Here is a 13,130-nt window from a genome sequence, read left to right on the forward strand (position 1 = left end):
TATATTATACAACTTTAAAATGGAAAATATATATATATTGTTTAGATTAAAATAATAAGAGAGAACATTTTTTAAGAAAAAATGGTAGAAATATCCCTTTGATTTGGAAAGTACTTATAAAAACAAGAACAGAATGTATGGTGCTTTTACCCTTCCCTTTCTGTTCCTCTTTCCTAAACTTTTCTGAAACTAATAACAACTTTTGAAAACTGATAAGCTGTTTTTGAACTGTTGCACTGCTGTTCTGGTTTTTTTAGAGCATCCCTGACAAGTGTCTGTCCAGCCGCTGCTTAAAAACTGCCATTGAGGGGATCGATTGCATTGTTGAACAACTCTTAAGAACATAAGAGAAGCCATGTTAGATCAGGCCAATGGCCCATCCAGTCCAACATTCTGTGTCACACAGCGGCCAAATATATATATATATATATATACACACACACACACACTGTGGCTAATAGCCACTGATGGACCTCTGCTCCATATTTTTATCTAACCCCTTCTTGAAGGTGGCTATGCTTGTGGACGCCACCACCTCCTGTGGCAGTGAATTCCACATGTTAATCACCCTTTGGGTGAAGAAGTACTTCCTTTTATCCGTTTTAACTTGTCTTCTCAGCAATTTCATCGAATGCCCACGAGTCCTTGTATTGTGAGAAAGGGAGAAAAGTACTTCTTTCTCTACTTTCTCCATCCCATGCATTATCTTGTAAACTTCTATCATGTCACCCCTCAGTCGACGTTTCTCCAAGCTAAAGAGCCCTAAGCGTTTCAACCTTTCTTCATAGGGAAGGTGTTCCAGCCCTTTAATCATTTTAGTTGCCCTTTTCTGAACTTTCTCCAATGCTATAATATCCTTTTTGAGGTGCGGTGACCAGAACTGCACACAGTACTCCAAATGAGACCGCACCATCGATTTATACAGAGGCATTATGATACTGGCTGATTTGTTTTCAATTCCCTTCCTAATAATTCCCAGCATGGCGTTGGCCTTTTTTATTGCAAACGCACACTGTCTTGACATTTTCAGTGAATTATCTACCATGACCCCAAGATCTCTCTCTTGGTCTGTCTCTGCCAGTTCACACCCCATCAACTTGTATTTGTAGCTGGGATTCTTGGCCCCAATGTGCATTACTTTGCACTTGGCCACATTGAACCGCATCTGCCACGTTGACGCCCACTCACCCAGCCTCAACAGATCCCTTTGGAGTTCCTCACAATCCTCTCTGGTTCTCACCACCCTGAACAATTTAGTGTCATCCGCAAATTTGGCCACTTCACTGCTCACTCCCAACTCTAAATCATTTATGAACAAGTTAAAGAGGATGGGACCCAGTACCGAGCCCTGCGGCACCCCACTGCTTACCGTCCTCCACTGCGAAGACTGCCCATTTATACTCACTCTCTGCTTCCTATTACTCAGCCAGTTTTTGATCCACAAGAGGACCTGTCCTTTTACTCCATGACTCTCAAGCTTTCTAAGGAGCCTTTGATGAGGAACTTTATCAAAAGCTTTCTGGAAGTCAAGGTAAACAACATCTATCGGGTCTCCTTTGTCCACATGTTTGTTCACCCCCTCAAAGAAATGTAACAGGTTAGTGAGGCAAGATCTTCCCTTGCAGAACCCATGCTGAGTCTTCCTCAATAACCCGTGTTCATCAATGTGCCTACTCATTCTGTCCTTGATAATGGTTTCTACCAACTTTCCCGGTATTGAAGTCAGACTGACTGGCCTGTAATTTCCCGGATCTCCTCTGGAACCCTTTTTAAAGATGGGGGTGACATTTGCTACCTTCCAGTCCTCAGGAACGGAGGCAGATTTCAATGAAAGATTACAGATTTTTGTTAGAAGATCCACAAGTTCAACTTTGAGTTCTTTCAGAACTCTCGGATGTATGCCATCCGGACCCGGTGACTTATTAGTTTTTAATTTGTCTATCAGTTGTAGGACCTCCTCTTTTGTCACCTCAATCTGACTCAGGTCTTTCAACACCCCTTCCAATATTAGTGGTTCTGGGGCGGGCAAACACTTCTCATCTTCCACGGTGAAGACGGAGGCAAAAAATGCATTCAGCTTCTCAGCCATTTCCCCATCCTCCTTCAGTAATCCTTTTACCCCATGGTCATCCAAGGGCCCCACTGCTTCCCTGGCTGGTTTCCTACTTCTAATATATTTGAAGAAATTTTTATTGTTGGTCTTTATGTTTTTTGCAATATGCTCCTCATAGTCCCTTTTTGCCTGCCTGATCACAGTCTTGCATTTGATTTGCCACTGCCTGTGTTCCCTTTTATTAATCTCACTTGGACTGGTTTTCCACCGCTTAAAGGAGTCCTTCTTACCTTTTACAGCTTCCATTACTTTGTTTGTTAACCATGCTGGCCTCTTCTTATACCTGTTTGTGCCTTTCCTAACTTGTGGTATGTATTTTATCTGAGCTTCTAGGATTATAGTTTTAAATAGTCTCCAAGCTTCCCCAAGGGTTTTGACCGTATTTACCTTTCCTTTCAGTTTCCTCCTCACATGCCTCCTCATCTCAGAGAATTTACCCCTTTTAAAGTTAAATGTGGTTGTGGCGGTCTTTTTGGGCAACTCCCTATTTATACAAATGGTGAAATCAATAACATTATGGTCACTGTTCCCAAGCGGCGCAATCATTTTTACGTCTCTCACCAAGTCTTGGGCATTACTTAGGACCAGATCCAGGATCGCCCCACCCCTGGTAGGTTCTGAGACCATCTGCTCCATAGCACAGTCATTGAGAGCATCAAGAAACTCAATCTCTTTCTCTCGACCAGAACACATATTGACCCAATCAATCTGCGGGTAGTTAAAATCACCTATTACGACACAGTTTTTACGTTTAGCCGCTATCTTTAATCCCTCCATCATATTATAATCGTCCTCTCTCTTTTGATTTGGTGGGCGATAACAAACTCCCATAGTTAAATTTCCTTTTGGGCCCTCTATTTCAACCCAAAGCATTTCTAAAAGGGAATCTAATTCTCTGACCTCAGTCTTACTGGACCGTATATCCTCTCTGACATACAGAGCCACCCCACCTCCAACCCTTCCCTCCCTATCCTTCCGATATAACTTATATCCAGGAATCACCGTGTCCCACTGATTCTCCTCATTCCACCAAGTTTCTGAAATTCCCACAATGTCTATGTTTTCTCCCAACACTAAACATTCCAATTCACCAATTTTACTTCGGACACTTCTAGCATTTGCATACAAACATTTATAATTTCCCAAGCAAGCTAGGCCCGCCACCTCTCTCCTGCCGCCTCGAGACTCTAGCAGACAGTCCATACTGTTTGTCACCATCACAGTGGACAACTCTGATCCGTTACTCGGTAGAAAAATAGAAGCCAACCCTTCATCTCTTTGAGACGAGTCCTCCCGAACCAGAGACATTCCATCTCCTGTCGGCTTTCCCCCAAGATTTAGTTTAAAAACTGCTCTGCCACCTTTTTGATTTTAAGCACCAGCAGCCTGGTTCCATCCGGAGACAAGTGGAGACCGTCTCTTTTGTACAGCTCCGGCTTGTTCCAGAAAGCATCCCAGTGCCTAACAAACTTAAACCCTTCCTCCTTACACCATCGTCTCATCCACACATTGAGACTTCTAATTTGCGCCTGTCTCTCCTGCCCTGCACGTGGAACAGGTAGCACTTCCGAGAAGGCCACCTTGGAGGTCCTGGCCTTAAGTCTCCCACCTAGCAGCCTAAATTTCTCCTCCAGGACCTCACGACTGCATTTCCCCACATCGTTGGTGCCAACATGCACCATGACCACAGGCTCCTCCCCAGCACTGTCTATCAGCCTATCTACTACACGCGTAATGTCCGCTACCTTCGCACCAGGCAGGCAAGTCACCATACGGTCAATACGCGGTTTCGCCACCCAGCTGTCTACTTGCCTAAGGATCGAATCACCAACTACCAAGACCCCCCCTCTCTCCCTGCCCAGGGATGGTTCCTTGGCGCGAAAGGATACCCGCTCACCAACCGAAGAAGAGGTCCCTTCTGAGGGCGCATTCCCCTTATCCTCAGCAAGGTGCCCTGTTCCCTCTAGACCCTCACGCTCTCTGGCAGCAACGGGGCTGCCACATTCAGAGTGGGGCTCATCTAATACGCCCCCAAGAGTCTTCCCCAATTGCCTAACTGACCGTCTCTGCTTCTCCAGGGCAGTCACCTCGGCCTCAAGGGTACGAACTCGTTCCCTGAGGACCAGGAGCTCCTTGCATCGAGCACCCACCCAAGACTTCTGTCCTGTGGGCAGATAGTCATACATGTGACACTCAGTGCAAAACACTGGAAAGCCCCCACCCCCCTGCTGGCATTCTACCTTCATGATATATATATTAAATATACAGTCCTCTTTAAATGCTGTTGTTTACGTGGCTCCCCTTCTGGAAGGTCAACTTACCTTATTGGGAGAACAAGAAAATCAGGGATCTGGGTTCCTGGTCCTTAGGAAGCCCCCAGGCAAAGAGCCACAGGCCAAGAGCCCTTTAGCTCTCGCCCTTTGGCAAGGCGCAGCTTAAAATGCAAAGAGGGTGGAGCAGACCACTCCTAAGCAATCATCAACAATTACTCTCAATCAATCAATCAATCACTTTCACCTTTAGCCCACTCACCCAAACGTACAGCAGTTCCCCAGCTATCACAACTCAGCCTTTTCAGCAGTCACCCAAGCCTCAGAATGAAGTCTTTCAAAACGCAGAAATTCTTAGCAACTTCTCCAGCTGTCTCAGCTTATCAGAGCTGCTCTGCTCTGTTCCTCTCAGGCCTCTCTGAGATGTGCTCAGCCTTTGGCAAGGCGCAGCTTAAAATGCAAAGAGGTTGGAGCAGACCACTCCTAAGCAATCATCAACAATTACTCTCAATCAATCAATCAATCACTTTCACCTTTAGCCCACTCACCCAAACGTACAGCAGTTCCCCAGCTATCACAACTCAGCCTTTTCAGCAGTCACCCAAGCCTCAGAATGAAGTCTTTCAAAACGCAGAAATTCTTAGCAACTTCTCCAGCTGTCTCAGCTTATCAGAGCTGCTCTGCTCTGTTCCTCTCAGGCCTCTCTGAGATGTGCTCAGCCTTTGGCAAGGCGCAGCTTAAAATGCAAAGAGGGTGGAGCAGACCACTCCTAAGCAATCATCAACAATTACTCTCAATCAATCAATCAATCAATCAATCACTTTCACCTTTAGCTCTTACTGTTAAAAAGTTTTTCCTGTGCCAGTCCTCTCCTCTGCTGCCAGCAGGAACAGCTCCCTGCCCTCCTCTAAGTGGCAGCTCTTCTAATACTTCAAAAGAACAATGTCTCCCCCCTCAGCCTCCTCTTCTCCAGACTGAATATCCCCAAGCCCCTTAGCGTTTCCTCATTGGGCTTGCTCTCCATAGTTACTCGGAAGTTATCTACAGTGAGCACTGTGGCACCTACTCTCTACACATGCACAGGATTGCAGTTTTAGTTTAAAGAAAGAAGAAGATATTAGATTTATATACCACCCTTCACTCTGAATCTCAGGGTCTCAGAGCAGCTCAATCTCCTTTATCTTCCTCCCTTACCCTGTGAGGTAGGTGGGGCTGAGAGAAGCTCTTCCAGAAGCTGCCCTTTCAAGGACAGCTCTGTGATAGCTATGGCTGACCCAAGGCCATTCCAGCAGCTGAAAGTGGAGGAGTGGGGAATCAAACCTGGTTCTCCCAGATAAGAGTCCACACACTTAACCTCTACACCAAACTGGCTCTCCTTTCTCACATCAGACTTTCTAGTTAATACAATTCAGACTATCCCTGAAGTTTCCAAGGGTAGCCATGCTGGTCCATAGTAGAACAACTGGATTCAAGCCCAGGAGCACCTTAGAAACCAACAAGATTTGGGGGAGGGGACAGATGCTTTCCAGCATTAGAGCTCTCTCGATGAGATAAAAGGAGCTTTGATTCTCAAAAATCTTGTTCTCTAAGGTGCTGCTGGACTCAGATTTAGCCATATAAATCAGTGGACTCCTTTAATCAACTTAATTTATTGTCTAACATCATGTATCCCCTGCCTTCCTCCCCCAAAAGGACATTGAAGTGGTTTGACACACTCTCCCCTTCTCTTTTATCCTCACAATGAACCTATGAGGTGGGTTAACTCAGAGTATATTACTGGTCCAAGGTTTCCCAGCAAGCTGCCAGGGCAGAGTGGGCATATGAATCAGGATCTCCCAGATCTGATTTGGATACCCTAACCACCAGCTCCTACTAAACGCACTTTATTTTAATGTAGTCTTTTTTCCTAATGGCAAACTAGAATGATGTTTATAATGTATGTTACATGTTCAAAAGCAAATTAGGTGGACAGGAACACCTCTGGGAAAGGCATGTTCTCAGTTTAACCCAGACTTGCAAGCAACAGAGCAATGAACAGCCTTCATTTATTGCCTTATGACACTCTCACCATCATTCTCCCATTCTGACATGTTACTATTTTGTTGGTTTCCTAAGCAAATGCTATCCAGAGCAAATGTTCTTTCAGTTTGTTAATTTCACTATGAGTTGTTTTTTCTAAACTTAAAACCTCAAGTATTCAGGTTAAATTGCCATGTTGGCACTTTTGCAATAAATAAGTGGGTTTTGAGTTGCAGTTTGGACACTCGGTCTCTAAAAGGTTCGCCATCACTGGCTTAGGGTCTGAAAGGCTGCTCAGTGGCTCATGAGTATGGCTTTGTCCATGTACCATTTGCCCTTGAACTTGAAGCCCAGCAGGCAACAACTGCTAGGGTGTATTGGCAGCATCTGGAAGGCTGATTGCACATCCCATTTGTGCATAAGAGTCCCAGGGCTGCAGGACCATACCAAGCCAATGGCACAGTTGAAAAATGCATAATGGATTGAACAAATCTAGATGGATAGCCTTGGTGACAGATGACTCTTTAGGGTAGGATAGGTGGTAGATTAGTTTCAGTTCCTCACGGGCCTTTCTAGGAACTATTCCAGCAGGGATACTATTTGGTTTGGAAGAATTGCTGGAGCAGCCCGTGACTCTACTGGCAGTGCATCCTTTGGCAACATTAGCTGCAGCTACCTTGGGCATTTGACAGGTTAATTTTAAATTTCCTGAATCAATAGGAATCCTAGGGCCCATAAATGCGATCTGAAAGCCCTGGCTGAACTCATCTTAGGGGAACTGAGCAGCTTGCAGTTAAGGTAACAGTCTTGCAGAGAGTAACAGGCAGTGAGGCAGAGGGGAATGTGAGTGGGCCCTAGGCCCACCTTGCAGAAGTCCTGGATATTACTTTGAAGGTGGGAGTAGGGAGATGGATGGTCTCAGCTATTAAGCAAGGACCCAGGCTTCCTCTGCAGCATTTGTGGGGAATGGCCTGCTGGTAGGCTTCCCAATCCCCAGGTCCCAGTGGGGGATCCCCCGGTTTTACAGGCTTCCCCCACAGCCACCATGTACCTCTAGATCTCGGGCAGGAACTGCAAACAGGTCCGTTTTTAAAATGTGTGTGTTCCTTTAAATTGGAGAAGGAAGTACTTCATGGGGAAGGGTTAGCAACAGCAGACCACATCAGAGTGCAGCCCCTCCATTTGTTTTGCTTTCGTTTCAGACAAGTGAGTGTGTGTGCAAAAGAGAGCAGCGTAGCCTTGTACTTTCCAGACCTCATTGTGGAGGCACCAGAGACAGTTAAGCACGTGTGTGAGTGAGAGAGAGAAAGCGGGGGGAGGGAAGGGAACTCTATTATTCCCTATGGAGACTTATTCTCATAGAAAATAATGGAGAATTGATCTGCGGATATCTGGGGCTCTGGGGGGGCCTGTTTTTTTAGGTAGAGGCACCACATTTGCAGCATAGCATCCAGTACCTCTCCCCAAAATACCCCCCAAGTTTCAAAAAGATTGGACCGGGGGGTCCAATTCTATGAGCCCCCAAAGGTGCCCCTATCCTTCATTATTTCCTATGGAGGAAAGGGATTTAAAAGATGTGTGGTCCCTTTAAATGTGATGGCCAGAACTCCCTTGAATTTCAATTATGCTTGTCACACCCTTGCTCCTGGCTCCGCCCCCAATGTCTCCTGGCTCCACCCCCAAAGTCCCCAGATATTTCTTGAATTGGACTTGGCAACCCTACCTGCTGGTGAACATCTGTAAAGTGGCTAAGTTGTTTTTGGCCTTGACATTTATGAAACACTATGCTGTTGATGTTGACACCAGGAGTGATGTGGCTGTGGGGAAAACAGCATTGCAGTCATTGTGTTGCTAAGGTCCCCACACTCTCCCCCTGGAATAAATGAGCTTACTATTCTTCCATGTGGAACTGCACAGAAGCCATGAAAATGAAAACATGGTTGCACTTACCTGTAACTGTTGTTCACCAAGTGGTGTTCTGGGCAGACATACATCCTTCCCCACTGTGGGATCCTCCACTAGGAGGGTCCTTCTCCATGGTAGTTAAGGGAGGACTGAGGGAGGAGCATTCTCCCCACCTCTGTCACATACCGGTTTGGGCAGAAAAATGCCAATGCATACCAGAGGGGAGGGGGAGTGCTCCAGCAACATTAGAAAGAGCTAAATAACTTGAGAAATTTTACTTCTGTGGCTGAATTGCACATAAATGATCCCATGTGTACCTGCACAGAAGATCGCTTGATGAGTAACGGTTAACAGGTAAGTGCAACCATGTTATGTCCAAGCCTATTTGGATGCTAATAAGTTTCTTTTATGCACTCTAGGTTGCAAGCCAGGACGTCATGGATATGCATGTGCAGAAGAGTGCCCAGAATGTAGCGAAAGTGCCCGTTGCAACATGTTGACTGGCTTCTGTGATGAAAAATCCTCCTGCTTTCTGCCATACACTGTAGAGCTTTGTGCAAAAAGTAAGTTTTAGAAAATAACTTGCGAAGTTTAATTTATGTTAAGGATTTGCTGCCTTTTGTCCTTTGCTGACAATACTCTAAAGCACTGCTTAATGTTCAGGGTATTTCTAATAGCAATGTAGGACACTCCTCTCAGCTTGATCTGGAATTGGACTCAGGAACTTAGCACTTTTCAGGAGTATAAAGTGCTTTCTCTTTGTACTCCATCTGTCCCTTCTCTGATGATCTCCCAAGCCCTGCTATCAGGTTGTTGATCATAATACCAGGGAGGGATGTGTAACATATAAGGCAGTACTAAGAAGAACTAGATTTCACTATGTTTCACTGTTACACAACAGTTTTGATACATCCAGTATGTTTATTCCATGGTACTACTAAGCACGCCAGGTACCCTGTCTTACCTTTGAGGCTTCTACCATTATTTATAAAATCTATACACATGTCCCCTTAGTGTTTAATTTTTCTGTGACCCTTTTAAAATGACTGCCATTTATTTATGTACACTTGTCACAGTTTGTACAATATTTCCAGTTGAAGGACCTAAAACATCTAAGGGATCAGTCTCCCAAACCTGAAACTCCTGCTATGTTTCCCCCAGAAAGTAGTTTTAAAAACCGTATGAAACCTTTGTGATTTTAAGCACTGTATGTGTGTTAAGTGCTGTCAAGTTACTTCCAACTTACGGCAACCCTATGAATTAACATTCTCCAAAATGTCCTACTGTTAGCAGTCATTCTCAGGTCTTGATTGTTAGGTTTGTATAGGTGACAAGAAGTATGATTCCCCAGACTTGAAGATGCCTCTGAAGAAATAATTTGTGCTCTCAGTTTGCTCACCCCCACTGCAGGAACGGATTTTATTTTGGTCCATTCATTTTGATACAGGTCTCCACATCTTTGTTTACAACAACCTGATTTCTCCTGACTTCTTTCTCAGGCTTGGAACTGTTTTAGAGATTGGTACCATACCAAGATTCTCAGTACCAAGGCAGGGATCTAATTAATGGAATATTGGGAGCTCCTTGTTACTATACCATGTCTGTCCACAATATCATTGTTCATCTTTCTGGTCCACAAGCCATCCCTGACAGTTGCTGGGATTGTTCTTTGATACAAGAATATAAGAGAAGCCATGTTGGATCAGGCCAATGACCCATTCAGTGTGTCACACAGTGGCCAAAAAAAAAAAGGAGGTTCACAAGTGGGGCTAGAAACCCTTCCACTTTGCCCCCCTCCCCAAGCGCCAAGAATACAGAGCATCACTGCCCCAGACAATTCCAATAATATGCTGTGGCTAATAGCCACTGATGGACCTCTGCTCCATATTTTTATCCAAACCACTCTTGAAGCTGCCTATGCTTGTAGCCTCCACCACGTCCTGTGGCAGTGAATTCCACATGTTAATCACCCTTTGGGTGAAGAAGTACTTCCTTTTATCAGTTCTAACCCTACTGCTCAGCAATTTCATTGAATGCCCACGAGTTCTTGTATTGTGAGAAAGGGAGAAAAGTACTTCTTTCTCTACTTTCTCCATCCCATGCATAATCTTATAAACCTCTATCATGTCACCCCGCAGTCGACGTTTCTCCAAAATAAAGAGCCCCAAGTATTTTAAACTTTGTTCATAGGGAAAGTGTTCCAAACCTTTAATCATTCTAGTTGCCCTTTTCTGGACTTTTCCAATGCTATAATATCCTTTTTGAGGTGCAGTGACTAGAATTGTACACAGTATTCCAAATGAGACCGCAGCATCGATTTATACAGGGGCATTATGATACTGGCTGATTTGTTTTCAGTTCCCTTCCTAATAATTCCCAGCATGGCGTTGGCCTTTTTTATTGCAAACGCACACTGTCTTGACTTTTTCAGTGAGTTATCTACAACGATCCCAAGATCTCTCTTGGTCAGTCTCTGCCAGTTCACACCCCATCAACTTGTATTTGTAGCTGGGATTCTTGGCCCCAATGTGCATTACTTTGCACTTGTCCACATTGGACCTCATCTGCCATGTTGACGCCCACTCACCCAGCCTCAGCAGATCCCTTTGGAGTGCCTCACAATCCTCTCTGGTTCTCACCACCCTGAACAATTTAGTGTCAGCTGCAAAATTAACCACTTCACTGCCTACTCTCAACTCCAAATCATTAATGAACAAGTTAAAGACCCAGTACTGAGCCCTGTGGCACCCCACTGCTTACTATCTTCCACTGTGAAGATTGCCTATTTATACTCACTCTCTGTTCCCTATTGATTAGCCAGTTTTTGATCCACAAGAGGGCTTGTCCTTTTACTCCATGACTCTCCAGCTTACTAAGGAGCCTTTGATGAGGAACTTTATCAAAAGCTTTCTGGAAGTCAAGGTAAACAACATCTATTGGGACCCCTTTGTCCACATGCTTGTTCACCCCTTCAAAGAACTGTAACAGGTTAGTGAGGCAAGATCTTCCCTTTCAGAACCCATGCTGAGTCTTCCTCAATAATTTGTGTTCATCAATGTGCCTATTCATTCTGTCCTTGATAATGGTTTCTACCAACTCTCCCGGTATTGAAGTCAGACTGACTGGCCTGTAATTTTCCAGATCTCCTCTGGAACCCTTTTTAAAGATGGAGGTGACATTTGCTACCTTCCAGTCCTCAGAAACAGAGGCAGATTTCAATGAAAGATTATATATTTTTGTCAGGAGATCCACAAGTTCACCTTTGAGTTCTTTCAGAACTCTTGGATGTATGCCATCTGGACCTGGCGACTTGTTAATTTTTAATTCGTCTATCAATTGTAGGACCTCCTTGCTTGTCATCTCAATCCGACTCAGATTTAAGTCTTGCTACAGCTACCAGGTCTTGCTACAGCTACCTTTCTGAACCTTAGAGTCATCCTCCATCAACCAAACACTCTGGTTCTGAAGCCAAAAAATACCAGTCCTCGAGAACCCCAACAATCATCTCAGCAACTGTTGTAACCTGAAACTCAGTCCAGTCAACAGTATTCCAAGTTCTGGGGCTCAAGGGGTGCATTATACCACCCATCCTTGCCAATCCCTCAGGAATCATGTGACCACAGGTTGCTGCATCTCCAGGATAACCAATTATTTACAGAAGGTTGCGGTTACATCAAGAGGACAGAACTGGCTCCCTTCTCTTTGTAGGGACAGGAGTTCATAGATCTGCTCTCTGCAGTTATTTAGGTTCCTAATTACAGAGCTGGAAAGTGCAGTGAATGGTCACTGGGAACCAAGGTGGTGCAGTCCTATTGCAGTTATGGCAATTATTTTAAATATAAAATTAAACTAGTTTTCTGATATTGTTCAAAGCAAATGATTGCAGCATAGAGATAGAGAATTACCACTCTATGTATAAACAATAACAGTCAATAATAAGTTTCAGTTGAATCCCAGAAGTTCAGGTTTTTTTAGGGAGTTGTGCTAGAGCTCCGCCGGCAGTTTTCTGTTTGAGCTGCTTCATGGCAGAAGTGATTGCAAGGAAAGAGAGGTCATGTGTGTTCATCCAGCAGTGTCTGTTATTATTCACACTGTACTTGTGTTTCATTCTTCCCCATATGCATGTTGGGTTAATATGGCATCATACAGCAACTGCTGTAGTATGTTCTTGTAATGGATTTTTGGGTTCAAACAGACTTTGGTTCTGCAGTCTGACTCTAACTTTGGTCAAGAGGCTTCCTTTAAGATTCTTAGCTAGGCCTCTTGACTGCAAAAACAGCTGTCTGTATTCACAAAGCTAATTGGATTGGAATGTGTCCTTGTGATAATGGTTGCACCTGTGAGAGGTGGTACCCAGCAACCATCTAGTCTTCCTCATTTCTTAAGTGATTCCTTCAGCTGAACTTAGTTCTCTGAGGATGTGGGAACCCAGGCTATTTCTAGTCATGTGATCTTTGTGTTCCCCTAGCAACTAAGGAAGAGATTTCATCAGCTAAACTTTTAAAAATGGCAGGGAACTTTATTACCTTTTATGGCTATCCAGACCAAATGGCCAAGCCACACTGTTTTACCGTGTGACCATAGCCAGTTTGCATTCTTAAACAACAAACTGCATGTATTTCAGCCCCAAAATACCTGATCCCCTCGTCTGATGAAGTGTGCTTAGAGAGCACACAAAAGCTTGCGTTCTGAATAAAACTTGGTTGGTCTTAAAGGTGATTGGTTTCTAAGGGCCCAGAGGCTAATCAGACCCTTGCATAAATTTAGCTATGCTGTGACCATTGAGAGGCTGGTCTTGTCCAGAGGCTAAGTTTGTCCATAGA

At 44.5% G+C, this 13,130-nt stretch overlaps 1 protein-coding gene across 1 annotated transcript in view; it reads left to right on the top strand.

Annotated features, from left to right (window-relative positions):
• LOC132572062 (uncharacterized) overlaps nt 1–9,823 on the top strand; it is a 73,508-nt gene extending 63,685 nt beyond the window's left edge. The window contains exons 15-16 of the mRNA XM_060238850.1: nt 8,727–8,870; nt 9,807–9,823. Coding sequence (XP_060094833.1) covers nt 8,727–8,870; nt 9,807–9,823 — 161 coding nt within the window. The remainder of the gene's footprint in view (nt 1–8,726; nt 8,871–9,806) is intronic.
• Nucleotides 9,824–13,130: the final 3,307 nt, after the last annotated feature.

Source organism: Heteronotia binoei, chromosome 5 (genome assembly GCF_032191835.1).
Source record: "Heteronotia binoei isolate CCM8104 ecotype False Entrance Well chromosome 5, APGP_CSIRO_Hbin_v1, whole genome shotgun sequence".
Classification (NCBI taxonomy): domain Eukaryota; kingdom Metazoa; phylum Chordata; class Lepidosauria; order Squamata; family Gekkonidae; genus Heteronotia; species Heteronotia binoei.